The sequence below is a fragment of the Drosophila melanogaster genome, chromosome 2R (assembly GCF_000001215.4).
Source record: "Drosophila melanogaster chromosome 2R".
Lineage (NCBI taxonomy): Eukaryota > Metazoa > Arthropoda > Insecta > Diptera > Drosophilidae > Drosophila > Drosophila melanogaster.
The window spans coordinates 9095208-9109719 of NT_033778.4; the positions used below are offsets into that span (position 1 = coordinate 9095208).

At 45.4% G+C, this 14512-nt stretch overlaps 4 protein-coding genes, 1 long non-coding RNA gene and 7 other non-coding genes across 13 annotated transcripts; 10 read left to right on the top strand and 2 right to left on the bottom strand.

Moving 5' to 3' along the window:
- Window positions 1-65: 65 nt before the first annotated feature.
- Uhg4 (U snoRNA host gene 4) lies at window positions 66-2105 on the top strand. The gene is made up of 8 exons (NR_033156.2): window positions 66-132; window positions 371-422; window positions 691-751; window positions 943-995; window positions 1176-1231; window positions 1464-1528; window positions 1719-1784; window positions 2035-2105. It is a non-coding gene; the product is annotated as a U snoRNA host gene 4 (long non-coding RNA).
- snoRNA:Psi28S-2949 lies at window positions 165-319 on the top strand. Its single transcript, NR_003786.1, has one exon. It is a non-coding gene; the product is annotated as a snoRNA:Psi28S-2949 (small nucleolar RNA).
- On the top strand, window positions 478-625 carry snoRNA:Or-aca5. Its single transcript, NR_002540.2, has one exon. It is a non-coding gene; the product is annotated as a snoRNA:Or-aca5 (small nucleolar RNA).
- snoRNA:Me28S-G3255a lies at window positions 789-873 on the top strand. The gene has a single exon (NR_003787.1). It is a non-coding gene; the product is annotated as a snoRNA:Me28S-G3255a (small nucleolar RNA).
- snoRNA:Me28S-A982a lies at window positions 1030-1106 on the top strand. The gene has a single exon (NR_003788.1). It is a non-coding gene; the product is annotated as a snoRNA:Me28S-A982a (small nucleolar RNA).
- On the top strand, window positions 1299-1375 carry snoRNA:Me28S-A982b. Its single transcript, NR_003789.1, has one exon. It is a non-coding gene; the product is annotated as a snoRNA:Me28S-A982b (small nucleolar RNA).
- Window positions 1556-1637, top strand: snoRNA:Me28S-G3255b. Its single transcript, NR_003790.1, has one exon. It is a non-coding gene; the product is annotated as a snoRNA:Me28S-G3255b (small nucleolar RNA).
- Window positions 1724-3318, bottom strand: Ctu1 (Cytosolic thiouridylase subunit 1). Its single transcript, NM_136607.2, has 3 exons — window positions 3196-3318; window positions 2982-3139; window positions 1724-2929 (listed from the first exon to the last, which is right to left on the bottom strand). The coding sequence occupies exons 1-3, from the start codon at window positions 3241-3243 to the stop codon at window positions 2104-2106; spliced, it is 1032 nt and encodes a 343-aa protein (NP_610451.1). The 5' UTR covers window positions 3244-3318; the 3' UTR covers window positions 1724-2103.
- Window positions 1823-1962, top strand: snoRNA:Or-CD2. The gene has a single exon (NR_002541.2). It is a non-coding gene; the product is annotated as a snoRNA:Or-CD2 (small nucleolar RNA).
- Window positions 3319-3331: 13 nt separating the features above from the next.
- On the top strand, window positions 3332-7946 carry CG8777 (uncharacterized protein). Its single transcript, NM_136608.4, has 13 exons — window positions 3332-3479; window positions 3535-3746; window positions 3854-4046; window positions 4184-4779; window positions 4845-4922; window positions 4982-5396; window positions 5447-5629; window positions 5686-5870; window positions 5930-6718; window positions 6777-7208; window positions 7269-7443; window positions 7503-7690; window positions 7750-7946. The coding sequence occupies exons 1-13, from the start codon at window positions 3387-3389 to the stop codon at window positions 7910-7912; spliced, it is 3702 nt and encodes a 1233-aa protein (NP_610452.2). The 5' UTR covers window positions 3332-3386; the 3' UTR covers window positions 7913-7946.
- An 84-nt stretch (window positions 7947-8030) lies between these two features.
- On the top strand, window positions 8031-11589 carry Vang (Van Gogh). 2 transcript variants are annotated; one of them, NM_057829.4, is made up of 2 exons: window positions 8031-8609; window positions 8677-11589. In NM_057829.4, exons 1-2 carry the CDS (start codon window positions 8369-8371, stop codon window positions 10179-10181), a joined length of 1746 nt encoding a protein of 581 aa, NP_477177.1. In that variant the 5' UTR covers window positions 8031-8368; the 3' UTR covers window positions 10182-11589. Both variants share the same exon structure in this region, with proteins under 2 accessions (NP_477177.1, NP_001260819.1).
- Window positions 11590-11943: 354 nt separating this feature from the next.
- Pgm2a (Phosphoglucomutase 2a) lies at window positions 11944-14511 on the bottom strand. The gene is made up of 3 exons (NM_136609.5): window positions 14027-14511; window positions 13864-13965; window positions 11944-13799 (listed from the first exon to the last, which is right to left on the bottom strand). Exons 1-3 carry the CDS (start codon window positions 14185-14187, stop codon window positions 12191-12193), a joined length of 1872 nt encoding a protein of 623 aa, NP_610453.1. The 5' UTR covers window positions 14188-14511; the 3' UTR covers window positions 11944-12190.
- Window position 14512: the final 1 nt, after the last annotated feature.

Here is a 14512-nt window from a genome sequence, read left to right on the forward strand (position 1 = left end):
CTTGAAAGTACAAGCAGCGTGCACACTGCACCACCAATCGCCGCCAACTTCACTGGCTTCTCTTCACTTTTTTAAAGAACGTGGAGCGAACATCACCGCATTGGAAACGATTAAAAAAATATATATAAAAATGTAAGTATTATAGATATGATAGGCGACCGGTGAGTGCAGCGATTATAACTGCAAATCGAGTTCTACTGGCTTGTTTGCAGAACTCAATGTTGCAAGATTAATTTGTGATGCGCAGGGAAATGCACTTCACCGATTGCAATTCAAATTGCAGTCACGTGGTCGAGATTCCATTGCAGTCTCAACAAATTAAAAATTAAAAAAGAACGTTAGCTAAACGATGCGTTTGCTTATATTGCAGGTGAATCTGTGATTACTAGGCGCTGCGTTAAAGCGCTGGCATTTGTGAATTGGTAAGTTTCATCATTGTATTTATTTATATTTTTGTTAAATAATATTAATATTTTCATGCGAGCATGAGTCGCTGGTGTAAAGAAACTACTACTTTAGCTAGTGCTTTTTACTTGCTCGCAGAAAAACGTGCTTTGCCCAAGCATAACCCAAATTTAAAAAACCCGAGTTTGCGGTGCATATTATTTTCGTGAAGCTGACAGTTTAAACCCTCTTAACTAGCTAAGTTTAGTATTTGCGAATATGGCTAACCCAGCATTCCATTTTCAGAAACAAAATGGCCTCTTATGCTCAACACGTGTTTTCTGGCAGAGTTGGAGAGAGACAGACGGTAAGAATTCGTTCCAAATCCCAAATTAGCCCTTCTCAGTTATCTGATGATTTATAATTCTATTTTCTGACATCTCTTATGAACCGTTGTGATTCAAATCAGTTATAACTAATTCTGACACATTCGACTCTCAACTAAATATAATTTTTACTTGTGGCCGTGACTTATGAGAACTCATCTATTACTTGCAGATCGGTCTTTCGATTTGGATTCGGAATATAAATGAGGTTATCAGCGTGAAATGGTAATTATTCTCTTCATTTATGAAAACTACTTAAAATTTCGTGATGAATGACCCTATCATCATCTTTCGACTGAAAATCATTTTGATGCTATACTAGTTTTCACTGAATTTTAAACGCTTTAAAAAAACCTGTTAAAAAGATTGTTACATTTGAATAACACAAATATATTTTAATTTCAGTTCATTGCAACGTCAATATCATGTATCAAACGTGGCTCACTAACACAGTGAAAAAGGTAATAATTCGGTTTAAGATAATAAAAAAATTTAGTTTAAATTTTATGTGTAAATTGGACAATTAATTGTGTTGTGATGAATGAAACTTACACCATCTTTCGACTGAAAAATGTTATGAAGCTATACGAGTTTTTACTGAAACCCCTTCATTTTATTATTTTTGTGTTTTATAAGTTTTTTAGAAAATCGGTTGCTGCTCTTTATAACCATTTAATTTTTGTCATTTTGCAGTGTTCAAGAAAACCACCTTTGATTGTCGCGTCATATGCCCAAACAAGGATCTCTCCTTTGAAAAGGTAAATTATACTCTAGAACGAAATAATATGTAAATGATGCTTTTAAAATTTCTGACATCTCTAATGAACCGTTGTGATTCAAATTTTTCTAATATAATTAACTGATCATTTTAAAATCGCTTAAACGATTGAGTTATATTTGAATAACTACTTATTTGTATTGTTTTTGATTTTTTTTTTTTTTTTACAGATGTGAAACATGCGTAGCAAAATGAATCCGTCAATGGTTCATTTATAAATTCCAATATCTAAAAAGGTTAGTACGAAAAGAGATTCTGTTTAGCGGAAATGAAGATTTCAATGATGATCACTTAAACCATTCACAGACACCATATAAAGGTCAAGCGCTGGCAATCTTCTTCAATATTCTTTTGGAGATAGAGCGTCTTGTTTGACTGGTTATGGGCCCTGGTTAAAAACTTGGCACTGAGCTTCATAATGCATTCTAGTATTAATGAAATTAGCCTGCGAAACCAAACTTATCGTTCCTGTTGTTATCTTTTCAGGTTGGCAACCTTGGATGAACACAATTTGTATCTTGTGGAATCACGAATAAATAAAATTCATATGTGTTCTTAAAAATCGTTTTTTACTAAGTTTGCTCGCTCCCGCAATGCTAGTTCCTGGTTCTGCTTGGCAATCATTCGCTCGCCCTTCGACTTCTTGCCTATGCCCAGCTTCGGCAATCCTCTATTTAGACCCTCGAGAAGGACGCACGCCTTGCACGGCTGCTGTGAGGAAACGAAGCCACATCGGGTGCATGTGCCACGCTCGGGCTTCTTTACCGTGTCCTTGAAGCGAAGCTGTTCGCCAGAGTAGATGATGTCCATTATAACCGATGGTCGCACTTTCTCCAAATCCTTGAGAAACGCTCGAGCGTGGCCGCGATACGCATTGGGGGCGAATACGCACTCCGTTGAGAAGTAGACCAGCTTTTTGTAGTGGGCGTACATCACGATTTCTTTCTCGTAGCTGTACTTGAGGGGCTTCACTCGGGGAATGGTATCCTCGCCCCCGCCGGTGCGGATGCTCGTGCAGCGTCGCAGGCGCGCCGTGTCCCCACGGAGCACGTTCATCAAGACAGTCTCCGCAATGTCATCTGCATTGTGGCCTGTGGCTATGCTATCAACGCCCAACAGCTTGGCCCCTCTATCCAAGGCCTGTCGGCGGAAGACGCCGCAAAATGTGCAGTTGTTAGAACGGCCGATCTGGGCAACAATGCGGTCCATGGTCCAGCCGTAGAGCTCCTCGTAGGACAGGATCTTTAGTGGCATCTGGTAGTCGTCACGGTTCTGTTTCACTGTCTCCAAACTGTCATCCCGATATCCAGTGATGCCTTCGTCTATGGAAAGGAGCACCAGTTCCAGACCGTAGTTATGGCGTTCGTTTAGCAGTTTTAATCTGTAGAACACTTGGATTAGAGAGGTGCGATGGGGGGAATGGTACGACATACACGTGCGCTAGGACCGTGGAGTCCTTGCCTCCACTGGCCGCTACGGCCACCTTCTCGCCACGTCGGAACAAGTTGCTGGAGGAGATTGTGTGATGGATCTCTGCCTCGAAGGCTGCGAAGAAGCACTCCTTGCACAGGGCATCGCCGGTTTTGGGTCGCTTTGGGCAAACAACATTATTAGGATTTATTAGGGGCTGTTTAACTTATGAACTACCTTCAAAGCAGCGCGATTTCCGCACTGCGACTTGCAGATAATGTGCATTTTTACTGACACTTAATTAGCACACAATTTAATTAACAGCTGTTGCACCTTATGCAGCAGTGACCAACACTGGCGTTATACAAAATCAAGTTACCCATCACTGTTTGTTTGGAATAGATGAAAAATAAATATAAATATTTACAATGAGCGCCGTAAAAGAGTCAAAAGCCTTGATCAAGGACATTCGGGAGACCATAAAGCTGGGCAAGCATGCGGAAGCCATACCCAAGTGCCAAGTGACGTCACCATAGAACATACCAGTTATGCATCATCCTAATGCCTTTATTGCAGCGCCTACTTAAATCGGAGCCTGAAAATGCTATGGGCTACTTGTTGCTTGGGGCAGCCTACCAGAATATCGACAAGGCGGAGGCGGCCAAAAACCTGAGGCAGTGCATCAAGTGCACGGATGGTCCGGCCCCTGCCGCGCTCCTCGGACTCGCCAACTGCGCGCCCAGCAACGAACTGCCTGAAATCTATGATCAGTTGGCTGACCTGCAACCGTAAGAATCTGCTCGTGACTCCCTGGTCATTATCCATACTCCATACTATCCATACTAGACTTTGTCATAAAAGGACTACTAAAGTGATCTTTACTTTACATTTTTAGAGAACAATCCTTGAACTATTGGGAAAAGCTTTTCAACTTGGCCTCTGACTCAAATGTGGCTCCTTTCTGCTTCACTGTACTTAAAAAGAGAGTGCAGGACACAGAGAATGGAAATTTTACGAAAATTCAGGAGTATCTGGGACGCATTTGGGTTTCAAACGACTTTGAAATTGCGCCCGAAGATACTCAGCTTGTAAGTTACCGTATAATTATTAATTTATTTATTAAAAATAATTTTGAAATATAAAGAATTATAATTGATATGAGCACTTTCATAGCTCAATTTCTTATTATAAATTAGTGCGTAATGACTAATTACACTTTTTTCAGTACAAAACGACTATGGAAGCTCTGCTGCAGAACTCTGAACCCAGTGCAAGGAGCGTGGTTTACAAGCGATACCTGAAGTGGCTTTACAAGAAGCAGGATTATGAGACTTGCGTGCGGCACGCCTGCAATATGACCGAGTCGCATCCCAAAGATGTCTATGGCTTCGAGTGGATATGCAAGACCTACTGCGAACACCACGAGCAATCCGAAATAGTTAGTTGGCAACAGGAGCTGAGGCATCCCATTCAGGTGTACGCTGAGCAGCTTCTGGAGCTTAATCCTAACTCTAACCTTGCTTTGTTGGTTAAAGCCCTGGATCTTTTCGCTGAGGGGCAGGTCGTCGCATCCAGGCAGTTGGCATTGCAGGCACAGAAAAGTCAACCTGCGTACAAAGTAACGCTGGAATTGCTGGCTCGTATCCACATGGAGCTGGGCGCATACAAGTTGGCCCTTCAGCTGTGGCAGGAAATTGGACAGGAAAACGACGCTTATGCTCTATGCTTATCGCACGAAAAAGGCGTTTCAAAACTAAGAGAAGCTGTCACGATTTTACAAACGCTTGAAAACTCCGAGGGCAATATTAAGTCTTTGGCTCGGTGAGCTTTTTATCAATAGTATTTGGTTTAATAAAATGCATAACAAGAGTTTATTTAATTTGCAGCTGCTACTTCAAGCTGGGCGAACTGCACTTGCTGAAAGATTTGCCCTTGGATGATCTGACCAAAGCAGAATTTGTTTTGTAAGTAGGAAATCCAAAAATTAAAGAAGTCAATCCACCTTTTCCATCTGCTATACTAGATCTCCATCTGAAGCTCTTCAAGAAATTGCTGACTGTAAGACTTTTGAGGCATACCTACTTTGTGGCAAGCTGCATATGGCGCTGAAAAACTATTCAGACGCTCTAAATTATGTGTTAAAGGCCACTCGACTGCGCCCACACTTTGCCGAGTGCTTTGACTATCTGGGCAAGCTGTACCCGCTGGCCACTGGGGACTTCTCACGAGCCCGCAAGTGCTACGAGAAGTGCATAAGCCTTAATCCCCTCGCTGAGGAAGCTGTGGATGCCTTGAGCTTTATCTACCAAGAACAGGGCGAGGAGGAACTGAACGAGACCCTGCTGCTGAACACATTGAGCCATTTGGGTAGCAATGAATCAATTCGATTGCAGTACAAGCTGGGTCTGCATTTCTCGCATGTGAAGAAGTGGGACAGTGTAAGCAATTGATTATCATTGATGAATCCGATTTAACACTTTTATTGCAGGCAATACAATGCTTTCGCATTGCCATTAAGAATGACTCCCGCTGCATTAGCTACTGGGAGTCATTGGGTGATGCTTATGCGGGACGCGGCTCGTACAACTCGGCTATTCGAGTCTTTCAAAAGATCCTTGAACTATCTCCGGAGAATAATTATGCCCTGCTTCAAATAGCTTCAGTGAAAACGGTGCCACATTCCAAAATTAACAAGAAAACATAAATAATTTTTACCCCATTTAATAGACAATACGCATGTACACTGAATCTATTGAAGATTACGATACGCTGCTACAACGTAATCCTACTTACCTGCCCGGACTTCGAGGTGCTGCTGAAGCGCATATTGGCATTGCGAATAGTTTGAAGAGCCAGAACTTGTACGGAAGATCCAAAGCGCATTTCCAATTGGCTCTGGAACACCTTCAAAGGTATTAGCTCAGCCAGCGATTTCGTGTATCTGTTGATAAGTTTTATCCATTCCTTACAGCGCCTTCCTTCAGCGTGAAGCTCAAGGAATGGTTTGGCTATGGCGCCTCTCAGCTAACATTTTCGTTCAGACAGCCCAGTTGCCGCATTCGTTGGCCAACTTGGATGTGGCTGGAAACCTAGCCAAGCGCGAAGAACCCATTGCATATCTTTCACGCAAGGATCTTCTACAGCTAGCTCAGCGCTTCTACTTGTGCGCCTTAAAACTGAAGCAGAATACGTACCTGTGGTACGAGCTATCGTTAGCCAGCTACTACAGTGCCATTCTCATACCCGAGGATGCAAACGGCCACTTAGAGACGGCGACTAAGGCGTGCAAAATGGCCATTAAGGAGTGTAGCAACAGATGGCAAAATTGGAATCTTCTCGGAGTTATCAATATGAACTCCGAAAATGAGAACTTGCCATTGGCACAGCACTGTTTTATTCAGGCTGTAGTGCTGGAAAAAAAGTGCTACACAGCGTGGACCAATCTCGGAGTTCTCTATATTAAACTGAATGAAGTCCGATTGGCCAACGAGGCCTTTACGAGAGCCCAGCAATCAAGTCCCGTGTACGCCAACGCTTGGATTGGACAAGCAATGGTTGCGGAGTTGATTGGCGATCGCGAGGAAGCCTTTGATCTGTTTCGTCACTGCCAGCAGTTCGATTACCATCCGGAGGCGGCGCTTGGATTTGCGCATTGGGTGTGCGAAATGCTGTCGACTCCTGGATCTTTCGACAAGCCGCGCATAAAGCATGCCATCGAACACATGTACGCTGATGTGCTTGCGCTGGATGCCATCAATTGGTAAGTATTATAGTAATGCCCTATCTAAAACCAACTAAAGACTTGCAATACATTTAAGGTATGTGCAAAACGAGGAGACGGATGCGACACCAGCATCGCTGTCGTTCCAGGGATTTCTCTACGCCCGGAAAAACCTGTATCGCCAAGCAATCGAAGCCTTCACTCGGGCGTGTAAGTTGTGCGAACCTGGAGCGGATCGTGACAAGCTCTACACGAATCTGGGATACCTGTACTTAAAAATAGACCAGCCGGAGCAGGCGGCACACGCCCTAAACACGGTTGCACATGCCACATTTAAGCCGATCATTGGCCTGGCCCAGGCATATTATCTAGCCGGTCAGTTGCAGGAATCCTACTCTATTTACAACTCCGTTCTCGGCAACGTGGTTGATCATGGCGATGACAAAGCAGCTACCATCCTCGTGGCTATGGCATCCATGATTTACGACTTTCAGGGCGAAGCGGACACCAAAACCCTACTCTATCAGTGGTTGGTAGCGCAATATTTGTTTTGTTGATTCAACATTTCTAACGTTATAATCACCAAAAGTGTCTTGTTGAAGGAGGTCCCCATTCAGGCGTTGTTTTCAGCCCTTGCCCTAGGTATACTTCATAGAGATAATGCGTTGATCCATACGATACTGACGGAGCTGAATGCGTACGCCTTTAAGAAGGAGTATTGTGCCGACATATCCTATTTAACGGCTCACTACATCCTGATAAATGTTCGTTAAAAGTGGTGAATGTTGTGGTTCTACAAAAGTAATACTATGATTTTGTTTAGGAGGGTGCCCGAAGAGCGTTGTGCTATCTACAGACTCGCATACGAATGTTTCCCAATTCCCGAAGTCTGCGAAGTGTCGTGCTAAAGTTTCTTCTTGATTATTTCTCTGATGACCAATCCTATCGACTGGCTACTTCAAATATGGGTCGAATAACTCTTACTCTGGGACACACTAAGCAACAAAATAGGTAAGACTTGGGAATTTATATACATTGTATTATGATAGACTGAATTTGTTTATATTTAGCATCTTGGCCAGCGAAGAGGCACTGACCACTATATATGCCAGTCAGGCGGTTAGTGCAGTAGACAAAACCTGTTCTATGAAGTTGTTGCAGCGCGCCATACTGCTAAGCCCAACTGACCAGAGAGCCAGACAATTACTTTCCGCTATTATTGCAAATTCATGATATTGTCCAACAAAATAAACTTACTTTAAAATTTAAACTATCAGTTTGGCGGTTGAATTGCCAAACTGATAGTGTTTGAAAACACTAAATGCAATGTGACCGTGCTGCTGATTGTGTTGCGGTGGTCACACTGCGTCGGGGGTGAAGCCAAGTCCACGAAAAAGTGAATAAAAAGCGAAAAATGTGCGAGAAATAGTTAAATAGCGTATGAAATAGCCATGCAAGACACGAATAGTGACAATGTGCCGCAGAATTAGCCGCAGATAAAGCTCTAAATCGCCTATAGGCTATGCACTGCGCCCTGCATACCTGCGTATGAAAAACCTGCTGCCGCCGCAATTACAGTTAGACACTAAAATAGCTGCACGGCCAGGTTGCAAGGTGATTTGGGGCACGTCTCTTCGCGAGCAGGAGATTCGGAATCGGGCATAGCTCTCGCGCGCTAGCCCAATTGCAATGGAAAACGAATCCGTCAAGTCGGAACACAGTGGACGCTCCAGACGCTCGCGGAATCACAACAACAACGGCGGAGGGGGTGGCGGCGGAGGTGGTGGCGGAGGAGGCAGTGTCAACAACGGCTATCACAGGGAGCGGGACCGCTCCAGACATTCCCACCGCAGCACACACTCCTCGAAGTCGGCCAAGGGATTTCAACGTGGCGACATGGCACCGTACCAGACCAGCGTTAATATGACAGGTGAGTTTGTTTAATGGCTCTATCGGTGGAAGGAAACCAATTGACCCATTTATTATTTGGGCACCAGGAGACGGCAGCCACGATGGCCAGGAAGTCATCGAGGTGCAAATCCTTCCGCAGGACGAGAACTGGGGCGAGAATACTACCGCCGTCACGGGGAATACCTCGGAGCAAAGCATCTCAATGGAGGACATAAACAACATGTGGCATCGTGAGAGCGACAAGGGCTTCAGCTTTGCGTGCCGCCGATACGTGGAGTCGAGCTTCTACTTCCTGCTGGGATGCGGAGCGTTTTTTTCGCCAGTGGCAATGGTGGTGATGCCGTATGTGGGCTTCTTTCCGTCGGCCTTCGATCATCCGGAAATAACGCAAACTGTTCGCACCCAGCTGCTGGCCTGCAGTGAGCAGTGCAAGGGCCAACTGGTATCGCTGGCCGCCCGGCTGCTGCTTCTGGCCATCGGCCTGTGGGCAGTGTTCATGCGACGTACATCGGCCACCATGCCACGGATATTCCTATATCGCGCTCTCGTCCTCCTTCTCGTCACCATCTGCACGTTTGCTTACTGGCTCTTCTACATCGTGCAGGTCACAAACGGGGCCAAAATCGTTGTGGAGACGGGCGGCGATGCCGTGGACTACAAGTCACTGGTAGGCTATGCCACCAATTTTGTGGACACTCTTCTATTTATTCACTATGTGGCCGTGGTGTTACTAGAGCTGCGACACCAGCAGCCTTGCTACTACATCAAGATCATTCGCTCCCCGGACGGCGTTTCGCGCTCCTACATGTTGGGTCAGCTGAGCATCCAACGGGCGGCTGTGTGGGTGCTACAGCACTACTACGTGGATTTCCCCATATTTAACCCTTACCTGGAGCGCATCCCAATATCGGTCTCCAAATCGCAGCGAAACAAGATATCAAACAGTTTCAAGTACTACGAAGTGGATGGGGTGAGCAATTCGCAACAGCAAAGCCAGAGTCGAGCAGTTCTAGCAGCCAACGCGCGGCGCCGAGACTCCTCGCATAACGAGCGCTTTTACGAAGAGCACGAGTACGAACGTCGTGTGAAGAAACGGCGTGCCCGTCTTATAACCGCCGCCGAGGAGGCCTTCACCCACATCAAACGCATTCATAACGAACCGGCTCCGGCACTGCCGCTCGATCCGCAGGAGGCTGCCTCGGCGGTTTTTCCCTCGATGGCCAGGGCGCTGCAAAAATACTTACGGGTTACGCGTCAGCAGCCGCGGCATACCTTTGAGAGCATACTGAAACATCTGGCGCACTGCCTAAAGCATGATCTGTCGCCCCGCGCCTTCTTGGAACCCTACTTGACCGAGTCTCCGGTGATGCAGAGCGAGAAGGAGCGACGCTGGGTGCAGTCTTGGTCCCTGATCTGCGACGAGATCGTCTCTCGGCCAATTGGCAACGAATGCACGTTCCAGTTAATTCAGAACGATGTCTCCCTAATGGTAACCGTACACAAGCTGCCGCACTTCAACCTGGCCGAGGAGGTTGTGGATCCCAAAAGCAACAAATTTGTTCTTAAGTTGAACTCCGAAACATCCGTATGACACCACCACAACGCCCCTCCAATCAACACTCCCACTCATAGCAACCAGACGCAATCGTCCTACTTGCATGTGTTTGTCTGATTTTCCCAGCTACTAATTCACATATTCACATATTTTCTTTACTTCAGCCAAATCGATGACGTTCTTGTGAGAACTGCCATCAGGGTAATTGAATTCATTTTTATATATGCCTGAAACACCACAACCAATCAAACCAAGCAATCAAAATTACTTATCAATGAACAAGAGGAGCATTTTTAAATCGATCAAAACCCTGAATTTAAAAAAAAAAAGAAAAAAACATGGAAGTTTAGAAAGGAAAAGTTGTTGTGAGAACAAAATGTCTAGGCAGGCCTCAGCAGCTAAATTTTGATCTTGTAACAAATGATTATTAGATGAGAAGGCAACGTACTTATCAGTGCTAAACTTGAACTTATGACCCGAATATCAAGAAACAATGCTCAAAAGCCCAGTGTATCATCCTAAACCGACGCGAACATATCACACCCTTTGATAAGCAAACATGACTTACAAGTTCCCAAAGTATTAATTATAAGAATGATGGTTTGGCTTGCCGAACCGCGATCTTCAGATATCAACTCTTAAATGCAGCTCTTTTATACACGATTTTTATTTTAGTAAATATGTTTAGTGTAAAGTTGGGCTTACTCTTCGCGGAATATCTAAAATTTTACCCGATATCTGTGAGGCGTGAGCCCGATCGCTAGCCTTAAGAAGGAATGGAGTGAGCCAAGGCAAGCCCATGGAATTTTAGCTAGGACTCGGACTTGCGTCGAAAGTGCATTGGCCACTTTTGACGCGACTTAATAAGATTTTACATACGCACATTTTAAGCCGAAACCGAATGGTCCTAACTCTTCTGCCACAAAGTTGAGAAACGACGAAACAACTATAACTCGAATGCAACTGATGACAAATACATAATATAAGCGAAGACTGCCTGAATATGCATTTTATACACACAAATTGCCAACAGCCACTAGCAGGTGTATGTACTAGCCTGTGCATAGCAACCACATATATACAAAAACTCGTGTATTTTTAGAGACAAAATTATAGTGATAAGGACCCGAATTCGTATTCGAACATGTGTACGTTCCAGTGAACCCAATCTATATATACATACATATATGATATATACCTATTTACAAAACTACTTAGAAACGTTTGCTTGAGGTTTGATTTCATTTTCGTTTTCTAGCTAAATGTCTTCTGTCGAAGCTCTTTTATATTGCAATTATCTAGCAATTACTTAAAGCAATTGGAAAACCAACCTAAGCATACATACCATTTATACATACATTTACTCTCAAACTGTAACTGTTGTAATTGTAACTAGCATAAAAAACAAAATGCGTAAATAAATCAAACCCACTTCTTTAACAGCTTTAAACGAATTGTTCTATCTCGAAGGTGACGCAAATCGTGGAAATGCGCACGTAATTAATTCATTCTTGGGGGTCTTTTGAATGTCTGAAAGTTGCCTTATCAGCTCGGGATTAACAAACAGTTCCTATATTGATTATTGAGCCCAGCAGGTTTACCAAATCGCACTGAAGTATAATGTATGAGTAGATTTAATCGCAATCAATCAAGTTTCAAGTTCTTTGTGATACAAAGACTCGAATGCCTCTCGAATTTCTATGATAAGAGTAATAAGCTCAATTAATTCAAGTGGAGTGAGCACGATGGTCTCATTTCATAAGCTACTTAAATATCAAACTGAGGAAACCCATGATTTGGTGCCTGGTGGTGGATGGTGCGTTCGCTTTTATTTACATTATTTCATAAATACTAGCCAAATGTGAGTGGAATACTAACATATCAGATATCCTTTAAACAATAATAGGCAACAGCTTGCGCTGCTGTTGTTTTTTGGCTTGTGCGTCGTCAGTGCTGTTGGTATAGAACTTTCAATTTTAGACAGGTCTACGTGTTAGATCTTTCGTCCCAGTCGCCTAGCGTATCCGCTTAAAGGTGCATTCGGATTATTCCTTCCTGCGCTGGAGGCCGTTCTTGCTTGGCTCGTAGAATTCCTCGACAATGGCCTCCACCATGGTATTCATTGTATTAGTCAGCTTGGCCCAGTTTTTCTCGTCCGGCTTGCCACACATTTCGGCGTAGTACTTCATCTTGGGCTCCGTGCCGCTGGTGCGTAGAGTGACCACGAGTCCGTTTTTGAAGGTAAATGTGATCATTTGGGAACTGGAGCTGGTCGGCAAGGTGGCCTTCTTGTCGCCAGTGCTACTGTCGAATCCCGTGGTTAAATCGCGAACGTTTTCAATCTCGTACTCGCCGTTAAGGATGCTGGTCGGATAGGTGTCTGCCTTGCCCTCGTCCCAGGTGCGCAAGCGCTCAAAGATCTGCTCGATGACCGGCGGGCAACGGCATATGACATAGGAGCTGACAGTCGTGTGGAACCCATATGTTTCGTAGATGTCGCGCAGTTTCTCCTGCAGTGTCATGCACAGCTTGCACCGAAGATAGCACGCCATAGTGGCCAAATGGCCAGCCGCGCTGACACCATCCTTGTCAAGTACGGTGGTGCCGACCATGAAGCCGATCGCCTCTTCGAAGGCAAACAACACAGTTTTTCCCGCCTGCTGTAGCTCGATTGCCTTGTTACCCATCCACTTGAATCCAGTCAGCGTTTCGAAGAACTGGAAGCCTTCCCGCTCGGCCATGGCCCTGAGAATCTTTGAGCTCACCGTACTGGCTATCATCACACAGTTACTAACATCGCAGTCGGGTTCTCGCATTTTGTGCAGCTCCAGAGACCACCAGCCCAAAAGAGCGCCCACTTCGTTGCCGCTGAACAGCTTATAGCTACCATCCTCGCGTACTTCGGCAACTGCCAGGCGGTCGGCATCCGGATCGTTGGCTAAAATTATTTGGCTGCTGTTGGCTTTCGCCGTTTTAATTGATAAATCCAACGAGGTCTTTCCCTCCTCCGGGTTGGGCATCGGAGTGGTGGGGAACTCTGGGTCCGGCTCCTGCTGCTCGCACACCGATATGAAAGGCTTAAGATTGATTCGGGCGAAAGCCTGCTTCACAAATGCATAGCCCACGCCGTGCATGGCCGTATAGGTGAATGAGAGAGAGCACCTTCCGTTGGCCTCCAGCGAAGTGCAAGGCAGTTGTTTCTTCAGTATATCGAAATAGGGCGGCACAACGATATCGTACGGATCCTCCAGCATTGTGTTCGAGCACATCGCCGAATCGTCCCAGGATGAGCCCTTGGGCTCCAAATTGTTTAGAATCGACTCCTGTATGCCCTCGTCGTGCGGCGGAATGATTTGGGCTCCATTGGTCCAGTACACCTTGTAGCCATTGTCCTCCTTGGGATTGTGCGAGGCGGTCACCATGACGCCGGCCAAGCACTGTAGCCTCAAGATGGCAAAGGGCACCATGGGCGTGGCCACGTAGCGCTTGAACAACCACACCTTAAAGTCGTTGTTTAGGAACACAATGGCCGAGAGCTCGGCGAAGCGGTGGCTATTGTAACGACCGTCATACCCGAAGACAATGCCACGACCGGACCAGTCCGCCGGATCAGGGTACTGTTCCTTGATGTACTCACATAAGCCCTGCGCCGTCCTGTAAACGAATTAAATTAGTCAATGATCCGATAAACTTAGAGATAAGATAAGATCAAACTTACTGAATCACCACCAGCTCGTTCATGGAGTCAAAGCCAGCCCGCATGCAAGCCCTCAATCCGGCCGTGCCGAAGCTGATGCGGGTGCACAGTCTCTTGCGCAGCCTATTTAATCAGCGAATTAAGAATATTAAGCCATGAATCATTTTGTTTGGATTATCCTTACGTGTCCCAGTCTTTCGCCCGAACTGCGTCCATGATTTGGCAGGCGGTGCTAGCGCATTTGTCCCATCGAATCCACTTGCGGATCTCGCCATCTAGCTCCGGATCGCCCGAAAGAGCCATGTTCTTGATCTCGCACAGCATCTGGCCGCCGGATTGACACATGGTGGCTGAGGTTTTTTGGCCAAAAGATCTATTTAATTTTATGTTGAATTTAGATGAATGCCGAACGGGAGCGGAGAAAAGGCAGCACTCGGTTGCTGACAGTGATGTCACAGCCCGGCAGCAAAGAAAAGCACACTGAGCTGCTACTGATGGGAGCGCAATTGAAGATCGACCGATCGACGTAGTGTTAGCCTGATAAAGTTCGCTGATGCGGCCACATACACATAGTCAGTCTGCCACGCCCCTTTATAAACATACGGCAAATTTTGACAAAGCGGACCCCGGTCAAATTTTTTTTATGCCGTGAGTTTGAGATGACAACGTG